The sequence below is a fragment of the Solea senegalensis genome, linkage group LG20 (assembly GCF_019176455.1).
Source record: "Solea senegalensis isolate Sse05_10M linkage group LG20, IFAPA_SoseM_1, whole genome shotgun sequence".
Taxonomy (NCBI): Eukaryota; Metazoa; Chordata; class Actinopteri; order Pleuronectiformes; family Soleidae; genus Solea; species Solea senegalensis.
Window position 1 is genome coordinate 18,377,431 of NC_058039.1, and position 12,917 is coordinate 18,390,347.

At 41.5% G+C, this 12,917-nt stretch overlaps 1 protein-coding gene across 1 annotated transcript in view; it reads left to right on the forward strand.

Annotated features, from left to right (window-relative positions):
- The window catches only part of grin2da (glutamate receptor, ionotropic, N-methyl D-aspartate 2D, a), a 145,466-nt gene that overhangs the window by 121,547 nt on the left and 11,002 nt on the right, over nucleotides 1–12,917 (forward strand). The window contains exons 17-18 of the mRNA XM_044053097.1: nucleotides 9,447–9,508; nucleotides 11,000–11,170. Of these exons, the coding sequence (XP_043909032.1) occupies nucleotides 9,447–9,508; nucleotides 11,000–11,170 (233 nt within the window). The remainder of the gene's footprint in view (nucleotides 1–9,446; nucleotides 9,509–10,999; nucleotides 11,171–12,917) is intronic.

Sequence of the window (12,917 nt, forward strand, 5' to 3'; positions counted from 1 at the left end):
TGGAGGTCTACTTACATATATTAACTTGTTTTCATGGTCACACATATATGTTAGTTATGGAGGTCTACTTACATATATTAACTTGTTTTCATGGTCACATATATATGTTAGTTATGGAGGTCTACTTACATATATTAACTTGTTTTCATGGTCACATATATGTTAGTTATGGAGGTCTACTTACATATATTAACTTGTTTTCATGGTCACATATATATGTTAGTTATGGAGGTCTACTTACATATATTAACTTGTTTTCACGGTCACATATATGTTAGTTATGGAGGTCTACTTACATATATTAACTTGTTTTCATGGTCAAATATATATTAGTTATGGAGGTCTACTTACATATATTAACTTGTTTTCATGGTCACATATATGTTAGTTATGGAGGTCTACTTACATATATTAACTTGTTTTCACGGTCACATATATGTTAGTTATGGAGGTCTACTTACATATATTAACTTGTTTTCATGGTCACATATATATGTTAGTTATGGGTCTACTTACATATATTAACTTGTTTTCATGGTCACATATATATGTTAGTTATGGAGGTCTACTTGCATATATTAACTTGTTTTCATGGTCACACATATATGTTAGTTATGAGGTCTACTTACATATATTAACTTGTTTTCATGGTCACATATATGTTAGTTATGGAGGTCTACTTACATATATTAACTTGTTTTCATGGTCACATATATATGTTAGTTATGAGGTCTACTTACATATATTAACTTGTTTTCATGGTCACATATATGTTAGTTATGGAGGTCTACTTACATATATTAACTTGTTTTCACGGTCACATATATGTTAGTTATGGAGGTCTACTTACATATATTAACTTGTTTTCATGGTCACACATATATGTTAGTTATGGAGGTCTACTTACATATATTAACTTGTTTTCATGGTCACACATATATGTTAGTTATGGAGGTCTACTTACATATATTAACTTGTTTTCACGGTCACACATATATGTTAGTTATGGAGGTCTACTTACATATATTAACTTGTTTTTATGGTCACATATATTAGTTATGGAGGTCTACTTACATATATTAACTTGTTTTCATGGTCAGCCGCGCTGTTTCAGACCAAAACCACACCCCCTGAACGTGGACTGTGTTGTGATTGGCCAGCCAACGAGAGCTTTCCCACTGTCCTGTGATTGGCTAGGTACCTGGAAGTGACGTAATAGATAGGCCAGCTCTCAGATACACAGCTCCCCCTCTGGCACGGTGGATGCTCTGCATCTCAGCAGCTACAACTAGAGTAGTTCTTCTTCTTCTGCGGTTGAATGTACGCAACCGGATGTGCCCGGACTAGTGCCCGCACCAGGAGGCGTTACAGTGGTGAGAGGAGTGGTGAGGATTTTTGATGACGACATCAAATTAAGGAAGTGCCAATCCGCTTCACAGAGCCCAGGAAAACAATACAACACTATTTTCTCAGCAGTGGTTGAACTGTTTGTTCTGAAACTTTAGGGTTTCATAAATGAGGTCATGACGCAGATACACACACACAAACGCAGCGTTAATTGGAGCTTCTGGTCTATGTCGCCTTTAATATAAGATTTAAATATATTTTATAAAGATAAATTGTTGTTGAAAAAAAAAGAGATAAAATAAAACATTTTAAAATCTGACAAATATGAGATGAGACTTCCCCTGAAATTCACTTCACACTTTTTTCTGCCAAGTAATGGGCTATTGTATATATCCACCATCAGACTGACTGCCAAATAATGAGCTTTTCTCGACATCTACCAAGAGACTGACTGCAAAATAGTGAGCTGTTCTCGACATCTACCAAAAGACTGACTGCCAAATAGTGAGCTGTTCAATATATCTACCATCAGACTACCTGCCAAATATATTTTTTATCAAATTTGAAAATGAAAAACCTTGATTTACAGTGACATGTTTCAATTTAGTGTTTATTTTATTCACTAAAACAATTTTTTTTATGTCTTATAAGATTAAATTGTTAAAGAACACATTTTGTTGACAAAAAAAATGGAGGATATAAAACTGTTTATTTATCTGTGTATTTATTAAAAAGCTCAGTTTAATGAAAATACACTTTTTGGTCAAATAAAATATTCAGAGGTTCAGACTCAAACTTTATGAAATTGACAAAATGCGGTGAAAGAACAAGGACACACAACTGTTAAATTAAATCTTTTAACACAGTTTCATGAAAATGAAAAAGGGCTTTAACTCAATCATCACTTTCATTTGTGGAATTTGTTTTAGTTTTACCAAACAGAAATGAACATAAACGTAAATAAAGTGGAGAGAACGTTAATGTATAATAAATTCATGAGAGGAAACAAAAGCTGCTGCAGGAGGAAATACTTACAACACAACACAAGTTAAAAATAGTTTCCACTCGGGTTCAAGTCATCAGCATCTGGTGTCATTTAATTTCCTGCTTCTGACCCCGAGTGAGGACCTGAAGAAAATCTCATTTCCACAGATTCAAGCGACTCTGTCGTCGTCTTCTCTCTGTTCCACACGTTCACAGTGAATCTCACATTAACGACACAAACAATAAAATCACTTATGAGCAATAATTAACACAAAAACACAAACTGCTCTGCTGATTCTTTATTTATTGGACTGTTTAAATGTGTGAAAGACATCACACTAATACGTTTTCACACAGGTTAGATGAAGATGATGTTATTTTTCTTGAAAAAGTAAATATCATTAATATATACGATTGACCAATTTAAAGCTTTTTTTCTTTAATTTATATTAATTTATATTATATATTATATTTATATTACTTATTTTCCACCATCATTTACAAATAAATTCTTGAAAAATCCTACAATGTGATTTCCAGGATGTTTTTTTCACATTCTGTCTCTCACAGTTGAAGTGTACCTTTGATGAAAATGACAGACCTCTGTCATCATTTTAAGTTGCACAACTTGCACAATTGGTGGCTGCGTAAATACTTGTTTGCCCCACTGTACATATATATGTTCATCAACAGACTGCCAAATAATGTGCTGTTCACAACATCTACCAAGAGACTAACTGCCAAATAGTGAGCTATTCCATATATCCAACATTAGTATGGCTAGCAAAAAAACAGATATTCTAAACGTTCACAAACAAACGGACTACCAAATAGTGAGCTCTTCTATAAATCTAGCAACAGACTGATGAGCTGTTCCATACATCCACCAATAAACTGATAGTATAATAATGAGCTATTGTAATGAGCTACCAAGAGGCAGACTTCCAAACAGTGAGCTAGTCTAAACATTCACAAACAAGCTGCCCGCCAAATAGTGAGCTGTTTTGTAAATCCAGCAGACCGAGACAGATGATCCGCTGTTCCCATGCCTAAAGGAAGGAGCTTTCTACAAACACACTTTATAAAAACCTGAACTGTCCCTTTAGAACAGAACAGGACGAGCTCCATCTTTTCTCCAGAGTTTGTCTCGTTTCATTGGTGCAGACTTTGACGTGTGCAGCAGGTGAGACAGAGGACACATCCGTCAGACTCTTTGTGGAGATTTGTCCCTGAGAGCAGCTTTGTTCGCCGCTGATGAACGCGTCTACAGGAAGATAAAGAGAGAGTGAGAGGGTGAAGAGGCGGACACAGGCGGACGAATCAGCCGGGAACTCAGTCAGAGACCGGATGAATTCCATTATGGGAGCGAGCCTCACATAGAATTAGTGCTAAGACTTGTGTGAAATGAGGTCAGTCCAGTGGAGTCCGCTTTAATCCAGCGGCTGGGAAACGTTTGAGTTCCCTCACACGGCTGCTGCTGCTGCTGCTGCTGCTGCTGCTGCTGCTGGAGAAGTATGACTCGCAGTGAGTCAACATGTCTCCGTCATGACACTCTAATCTGTCTTTGTATGAAGAATCGTTTCCACCAGACAGCGCTAATTAACCCGAGGTCGATTAATGTTGTCACTGTGCGCTTTGAAGACTGGGTTCTCTTTTCACTGTGATGTATGCAGTTTGTGTGTGTGTGTAGTCAGCTGTGAGGACAACGTTTGATTGAGGACATGTTGACCTTGTGAGGACATACAGTCCGTCTTTATCTCACTGTGAGACAGACTTTTCCAACAGGAAACTGAAGTTTGTAAACTCACTCACTCTCCCACACCAAACCCCATAGTGAAAATCAGTGATTTTGAGAGGGGTCTGGCTGCAGGACCCTTCGTTGCAGACCTGCACTGTGAGGTCTCCTGCACTGTCAGGACCGGAAGTTGATTCGAAGCCTTTCAAAATAAAAGCGAGCATACCGGAAGCACATATTTTTCGTTCCCGATGTTTATTTCTTGGGTCTTTGTATACAATGTAAATATGTTTACGTGTATCCATGTGTTTACTGAAAGAGATTTTAAAAAACTGTATATCTTTCCAGTTCAACTGGATAAGGTGAAAAAATGCAAGAAAATAATAAAGATAAAAAACAAACAAATTATTATATAAAAAAAGAAAATACAAAACGTTATGACCACTTCAAGGGTTATTCTAGAGATAATCAGTGCAAACTAGATGTACAGCTATTGTTATGATCCCCTTAAAACATTATTAGCCTACTCAAAACATGCATTATTTTACTCCAGTATTTTAATTTAAGTTGTAAAAAGGACAGCTGTTGGTTTAGTCTGCACTACAAATTCATTTTGAAATAATAAATCTCTGTAAATCCACCTTAATGTGTGATGGCATAATGCATCTACACTCCAACCTACTGCTGGCTGTTCTTTGCTTCTATATCATTATTTATCATTGAAAATGTTGCCCCCTTCACTGTTGGACACATTTACATATTGATTTACTCATTTTTTTATGTAGACATAGCTTATGTGTGTTTGCCATTATAACACCTCATAATTCATTTAATAATTGCTTAATATTGTTTGTGCTATGTTCTTACCTTGTGCTGTTGGACCACATGGGTGTGAGGGTTGATGATTTTAAATGAACTTATCTTAGTGTAATTACTGAATACCTAGTTACATGAGCCAGATAACCAATAACCTCTGTTACAAGAGAAAACAGTAGACACAAAACAAACTTTCAAATATCTTTTTATTTTATTTTTGATTTTTTGACGATTTTAATGATTAGTGTTTTTAGTGTTATAGCTCACACAAAGAAAACAACAACAACAACCTTTTTCCACAATTTAAACTTGACCTATAAAATTGTCGATTTTCTTTGTTTTTTTCTTAAAATTACGTAACGTACGTAAGCCAAGTACCCTCTTTTGTCCATCATGTCTTCACAGAAGAGACACATATCTTCGATGTGGTAAAACAAAAACTTCAAAGGCTCCAGAATCAATTCTTTGTCCTCCTCATTTGGATCCATAAAACCATGCAAAAAAAAGTTAGTTAGGGACCAATGACAAATAAGTAAGTACACACTATAAATACTGTTTATACTCTCTTTCTGGGTGCGAGTGCACACACACACACAATCAGCAACATTCTAAAGTTTTCAACTTTTCACTTAACTTTTCATTTTCTGCTATTGATTTGGCTCACATAACTCACATAACTCACATAACTCACACTTGCAGAGCAGAGAATCTGATTCTAAACTTTTCATTTTTGAAAGTCTAAAACTGTGAGGTGAGGTGTCAGGTGTTCTTCACTGCAACTTACATTCCCTTCATTTTCCTTTTCCCCTTTTAGACGTTAGTAGCGTTGGCTCATACTTATGAGTACAAACACGCAGACAAATACATTATGCTTACCTTTAAATAAAATGCCACCTTGGCTCTGCAGCTTGGACAATTGTGTTGGTTTCATTTTTAGGCACAGGGGGCAGTGAAATTGCTTGCAGCATGACGTGCAGCGTTGGCACTTAAGATTGAAATATGCATCTGTAAGAGACAAATAATGTCATAATAAGTAAAAAAAATTATATAAAAACTATATCATATAACTCAGTTTTCTTGATCTTTGAGTAGGAAAATGGCACATTTAAGTGAGCACTATCTATACGATAACAACGCTAAAAACTACCCAAAAGTCCAAAACCCAATTCTTTCAAATTAATATAACTTTACAGGGCATGCTCGCTTTTATTTTGAAAGGCTTCGAATCAACTTCTGGTCCTGACAGTGCAGGAGACCTCACAGTGCAGGTCTGCAACGAAGGGTCCTTGCCATGCAGCGAGAAGACCTGGGTTCGAGCCCCGGTTGGAACAAGGGCCCTTCTGCATGGAGTTTGCATGTTCTCCCCGTGTGTGCGTGGGTTCTCTCCGGGTTCTCCGGCTTCCTCCCACAGTCCAAAAACATGCAATGTGGGGATTAGGTAAATTGGACACTCTAAATTGACCGTAGGAGTGAGTGTGAGAGTGAATGGTTGTTTGTCTGACTGGCGAACTGTCCAGGGTGTACCCCGCCTATCGCCCGATGTAGCTGAGATTGGCTCCCCGCGACCCTCTGGTGGAGGATAAAGCGGTAGATGATGACTGATGATGATGACTTTGGTGTGGGCGTGTGTGTGTGTGTGTGGGGCTGTGAGTCAAACCTGTGAAGACATTTTGTCCTCGCACCTTTAAGGACTTTTTGAGGGTGAATTTGGTTTAGGTTACAGATTAAGGCTATATAGTTGTGATAGTTAAGGTTAGGGGTAATAATGTCTATCAGTGCCTTCATTAAGAACACTGTCCAATAGTGTGTGTGTGTGTGTGTGTCCGCTGCGTCCTCATCTGTCTCTCTCTGTACATTTGATCTCTTCTTTCCCATATTTCTATTTGATTAAGTCATTAACGTCCAGCACTGAGAGTCCCAGTACACTGCGGCTCGGAGTGTGTGTGTGTGTGTGTGTGAGAGTGTGTGCGTCCGCTGCCTTTCATCTCAGATGTGGTGTCGTGTCGCTCTGCCCCGGTTGTGCTCGGCTCAGTCGTCGGGTCATTTCACAGTCAGCTTCAAAGATCTGCTCTTTTCTCATTTGATAACTTTCTCTTTAAAACCTTTTTCCTTTCACATTTCTCAAAAGCCTCTCTGGCTTTTTCCACTCGTATTTAACACTTCTGTGCTCGATAAGCGTGACGTTAAATTACCTGCACATTAATTCTGTGTGAAATATTAAAAACTGCAGCAGGTGACTTTAACAGACTTTAAGGTCCAGTGTGGAAGAATTAGTCACATCTAATGGTGAGCAACTTGTGAACGGCTCCTCTCTTTCACTCGTGCTTCAGGGAACTACGGTGGCCCTCACAGACCAGAAAAGACATAACAACTCTTTCATAATTCTCTCCGCTCTTCTGCTGTCAGAGTTGGTTTTGTCCACCTTCACGTCCATTTTGTCAGCTGTAAAAAAATGCTACACTTGTTGTACAAATACTTATAGGCAGTGTTTTACATTAATTTTACATTAACAATGTTTTTTTGTGATTGTGAAGAGAGGCGTGTCATCTGCATATAGAATAACTGAAACATCAGCTTCATTATCACAGTATGGAATTGACTTCATTCGTACACTTTCTGTATGAGCCAGTTAGCCGCTAAAGGTGAACGATTGAAACCTCTGATATCGATCATAAATGTTTACCTTTTCTTTTTAGTAGTTGTTTCAGTAATTAGCTCTAATTTCTAAATCCTCGACAAATGACTGGAGAACATCTGCATCTCTGACTGACAGTTTACCTGAACTATTGAAAACCACAATGAGACCTGTGTCCACAACAAACGTGATTTGTTGCGTCACTTGGCGCCGCCCATCGTGTCCATTGCACCGCCCGTATATTTTGTGACACAATTGACACAAGTGGCCATTTCTTTTCTCTCTGTTGTGGAAACATCTGCAGAGAAGAAACCGTCGTCTTGTGACGGTTTCACAACAACCGCCAGCGACACTTCAAGAGCTCCGCGTGGATGAGATGCTTCTGACGATACTTTTGCCCGACGAGCTCCCAAATTTAACGGTGAAACTTCCGTACGACTCCATATGGTCGTTGTGATACCGCCACAAGACGACGTTTCCACAGCTCCAAGTGTCCCCGAGTGGAGTCTGGACGCTGGCGAGTACATGACATCATTCAGAGACTCACAAACGCTGATTGGTCATCGCTGAAGAACTCGAGCGACAGATGCGATGTTGACGCGCGTCGATCGTGTCAAAGTCTCCGTGTCTGAACACAGCATTAGAAAGTTGATGATCAGTGATTATAGATTAGTTTAATGTGATTTTAAATGATCTATTCTTCTGTACGTTTCATCTTTAACTTCACACACCCTCACCCTTTCATTTCTTTCCTCTTTGCTGTATTTCATCATCTGTCCTTTTTCACAATTGACCCACCTCCTCCCTCTCTTCACCTCCACCCTCTCTTCACCTCTTCCCTCTCTTCACCTCCTCCCTCTCTTCACCTCTTCCCCTCCTCCCTCTCTTCCCTCTCCCTCTCTTCACCTCCTCCCTCTCTTCACCTCCTCCCTCTCTCTCTTCTCCTCTCTCTTCCTCCTCTCTCTCTCACCTCTTCCTCTCTTCCCTCTCTTCACCTCCTCCTCCCTCTTCTCTCTTCACCTCCTCCCCTCTCTTCACCTCCTCCACTCTCTTCACCTCCTCCCTCTCTTCCTCTTCTCTTCACCTCTTTCCTCTCTTCACCTCTTCCCTCTCTTCCCCTCTTCTCTCTCTTCGCCTCTGCCCTCTCTTCACCCTCTTCCCTCCTCTTCACCCTCCTCCCTCTCTTCACCTCTTCCCTCTCTTCCCTCTCCTCTCTCCCCTCTCTTCACCTCTTCTCTCCTCTTCCTCACCTCCTCCCTCTCCTCTTCCCTCTCCTCCTCCCTCTCTTCCCTCCTCCCCTCCCTTCACCTCCTCCCTCTCTTCACCTCCTCCCTCTCTTCACCTCCTCCCTCTCTTCTCCCCTCTTCCCTCCCTTCACCTCTTCCCTCCCTTCCTCCTCCCTCTCTTCCCTCCTCCCTCTCTTCACCTCCTCCCTCTCTTCACCTCCTCCCTCTCTTCACCTCTTCCCTCTCTTCACCTCTTCCCTTCACCTCTTCCCTCTCTTCCACCTCTTCCCCTCTCTTCACCTCCTCCCTCTCTTCACCTCTTCCCTCTCTTCACCTCTTCTCTCTCTTCACCTCTTCCTCTCTTCACCTCTTCCCTCTTCACCTCTTCCCTCTCTTCACCTCCTCCCTCTCTTCACCTCTTCCCTCTCTTCACCTCCTCCCTCTCTTCACCTCCTCCCTCTCTTCACCTCCTCCCTCTCTTCACCTCCCTCCCTCTTGTGACAAAGGGCTGTATAATCCCTGGATTCTCTCTGTCGCTGTTTTACTTTGGTTCTCTTCAAAGTGTCTCCTGCTCCGCTCATTCCTCTTCCCTCTGAACTTCACCTCCTCCTCTTTTCTTCTCCCTTTATCTTGTGATTTAATTTTCTCTCTGCAGCTTCTCCCTCTCGTTAACCTCCTCTTCTTCTTCTTCTCCTCCCTCCAGATGAGATTGACATGTTGGAGCGTCTCTGGCTGTCAGGAATCTGCCACAACGATAAGATCGAGGTACGATCCATCATCACACGTTCATCCTCCGCTCCTCTCCGCTCTATTTTAGGGAGCAGATGGAAAAATGACGCTCGACGTCGGCTGATCCCACTGGAGTCAGAGAAGTTCCTCAGCTTTTATCTGTGAATTCAAGAGATAAAGTTTAAAGTCGACATTTCGTCACATCCTACGTCTGAATAAATGTATTTATATAAATCATTTATTTTACCCTGAAACTCAAATTTCACCTTCACAGTGATACTGGAAAAGTGTAACTAAGCCTCCAAATCACTTCTAATCTACTGCCCCCTCTGGTCAAACACTGGCTACTGCATTCAAGTCTGAGTCCTTTGTCACTCATTGGACTGTTGTCCAATCATCGCGAGGCTCGTTGTCCCAGACTCTTCCCCTCACACAGCTGATTTCACCACCACACCATGTCTGTTTTCTTCTGTTAATGAATGAATGAATGAATGGCTGCCTATTTGAGAACACTAGTACTGCTTTAGGAGAACGTTACCTGAAGGTTCTCCTGTGGTCGTTCCCTTAATGTTAACGTTCTCTCGTCCTTTTCTACAACCTTCATACAGACATAACTGACATTATAAAGAAAAACCATGAGCAAACACGAGCTGCTAATGTTACGCAAAACATGGCTTTGGGGCGGAGTTTTGACCGGACGACCAATGGGGATGGACATGATTTGTAGCCTGTTTTTGCGACCTTTTGAAAATGCGCTCTCAGTGTTGTTTTGTTGTGTTGTTAGAGACTTAGAGACTTTGAATAACCTGTCATCACCCTCAGTTTGAGATTTGATTACACAGAAACACACAAACTCCTGCTTCTTATCAGGAGGTTTTTGTTTTGTGAACACACACACACACTCACACGTCTGTCGTCCTGCGTTCTGTGGGCGTGGTTTGTTGTTGTTGTTTTGTTAGATTATAACCTGAGCCTCGACAAAAACACCGTCACAATCACAAAGTTCAAATTCTTCTTTTGCTCATTTTAAACAAACAGCACAAACAAAAGACGACGGGCTCGTGAATACATAAAGTGATGCCCCTCACAGGAGGCGCCGCGGCCTCTCATATCAAACGTTAATAATTATAAATTCCACTGATAAAAGGGGGCTGGCTGTGGATGAAGGCTGTAAATGTTCAAAGTGAATAAATTAAATTGCCTGAAAAGCCAAGTGCGTTTGATGCGAGCCTGGTCATTTGCGGTGACTGGCATGTTTTGGACGGCGCGTCGCTCTCTGAGTGCAGAGGCTCTAAAATATCACAGATGGGCGCCCTGACATCCCGCGACAGCAGAGGAGTCTCCATTGTACCACGAGCTGTAATTAACTTTTTATCTGCTGTCTGGCAGAAGAATTGGCCCTCGTTTGTAATAAATCTGTCTCATCTCTGTTCCGTCCCCTTCCTTCATTCTTTCCCTCTTACTTCATTTCTACCTTTATCTCCTCTTTCCTTTCCTTTGGCCTCATCCGTCTTGTCTTGGCTGCAGGTGATGAGCAGTAAACTGGACATCGACAACATGGCGGGAGTCTTCTACATGCTGCTGGTCGCCATGGGCCTCAGCCTCCTGGTGTTTGCCTGGGAGCATCTGGTCTACTGGAAATTACGGCACTGTGTGAAGCGATCTGGTGGGATGGACTTTCTTCTGGCTCTCAGCAGGGTGAGGACACAACCTCCACCTGACACCTCAGCATCCGGATTTATGGCCTGAACGGCGACATTAGACTAGATATTAAACGTGTGAGGAGGTCACGGACGGTTTTAGAGCCACATTATGTAAAAACAGCAGGAAGTTTTAGAGTTTTAAAAAATCTGAATCAGAAATACATTTTCATCCTTGGGCGAAATCAGGGTTTCGTTACAGAAATTCACATAATCCAATCCAACTTTATTTATAAAGCTCATTTAAAACAACAGTCTACAGTCTAAAATCTGTACACACATAAAATAGACATAAAAACATCCAATAAAACGACACACCCATGAAAAAAACACCCACAAAATGAGTAAAACAACATAACACGTCTTGAAAAGAGATTTAATTTTTGTCATTTTGTACGAGAGAAAATAACGAGAAAATTGAATAAAAAGGAGCAGGAGTGAAAATGAGGTAGAAACCTGTGGAGACACTCATTCATTTATTCATTAAAGATAAGATATATATAGTATATACACAATGAAATAATTAGGGCATCAAACACTATAAAAAATCAAACCCACAACCTTCTGAGCTAAGCGATGACTTACTCCTGAACCACCGTCGTCCGTCGAGAGAAAAGCAGAACTACAAACTGTGGTTAGAATATTCACAGATGTTTCCGTTGGTCTTGGGACGCTATTGGATGCCTTCTCCAGGTCCCAGAAGATGAAAAAGAGTGGTTGTGGTTGCTCAAGGGACTTGATCGGAAGCTGCACTGGGATTCTGGGAGGACTTCCTCAGCAACGGCCAGGAGCTTGTCAAGCAGAAACCGTGCAAAGATCTTCCCGGCGATACTGAGAAGGTAGATGCTGTGGTAGTTTCTACAGACTGAGCAATCCCCCTTCTTGAAGATGGTGATGATGTTAGCATCCTTCAGGTCCGCAGGTACAGCTTTTGTCTGGAGTAGCCTGGTATTCATGGCTATGCCCCCATGGGAGACCCGGTGTAGGAGGGGAAAGTGACATCCAGTGCCTGACAGGATGTTGGGGAACCTTACGGAGTAAGTCATCAGCCGTGGCAGATGGACAATTCAGAAGCATCTGAAAGTGCTCTTTCCACCTTTTCAGGATGTCTTGATCTTCTGTGAGGGTGGTTGCCCTTGGAAGAGTCGCAGGTAGGCGCGGGTAGGGCAGTTCTCCCTCTCTTCTGGGCAGATCTCTTTTGGTCAATCAGTTTTCGGATATCGGCGTCATATTGGTCTAACCAGTCTTGATGGGAAACGACTGGAGTAGCCGACTATTTCCTCTGCAGCCTTAGTGATGGTGCCACGGAGCATGGACCAGTCCGCTTCTACGGAGTGTTGAGGCACCGGTGGTCTGGCCTCACTCAGAAGCTCCATGAGACGGTTCAAGTAGTCTTCCTGTGGGGATCTCCGTAGGTGGAGATCAAGGTCAGGTGGTTGCTGTCAGGGAGAGGCACGCAGAGGGTCATGAGACGTTCGTTTATGGGAGTTGGGACCAGGTTATAGCGATTCACGATGTATAAATCACACTTAAATGACCCTGAGAACTTCTAGTCTGGTCCGACTGCGAGTGAAAAAGAGTCCAAAGTTTTGGGGAAAAGCAACTGTTTAGGATGGATAATGACCTCAAATGATATTGCGACACACGCATGTACAATATGTACTTGTTTCTGGTGAAAATGAGCTCTACGTATGGAGAAGCTGAGGTCTAGCTTAACCAAGGTGACGCCCCCCTCTGGCAGGAAA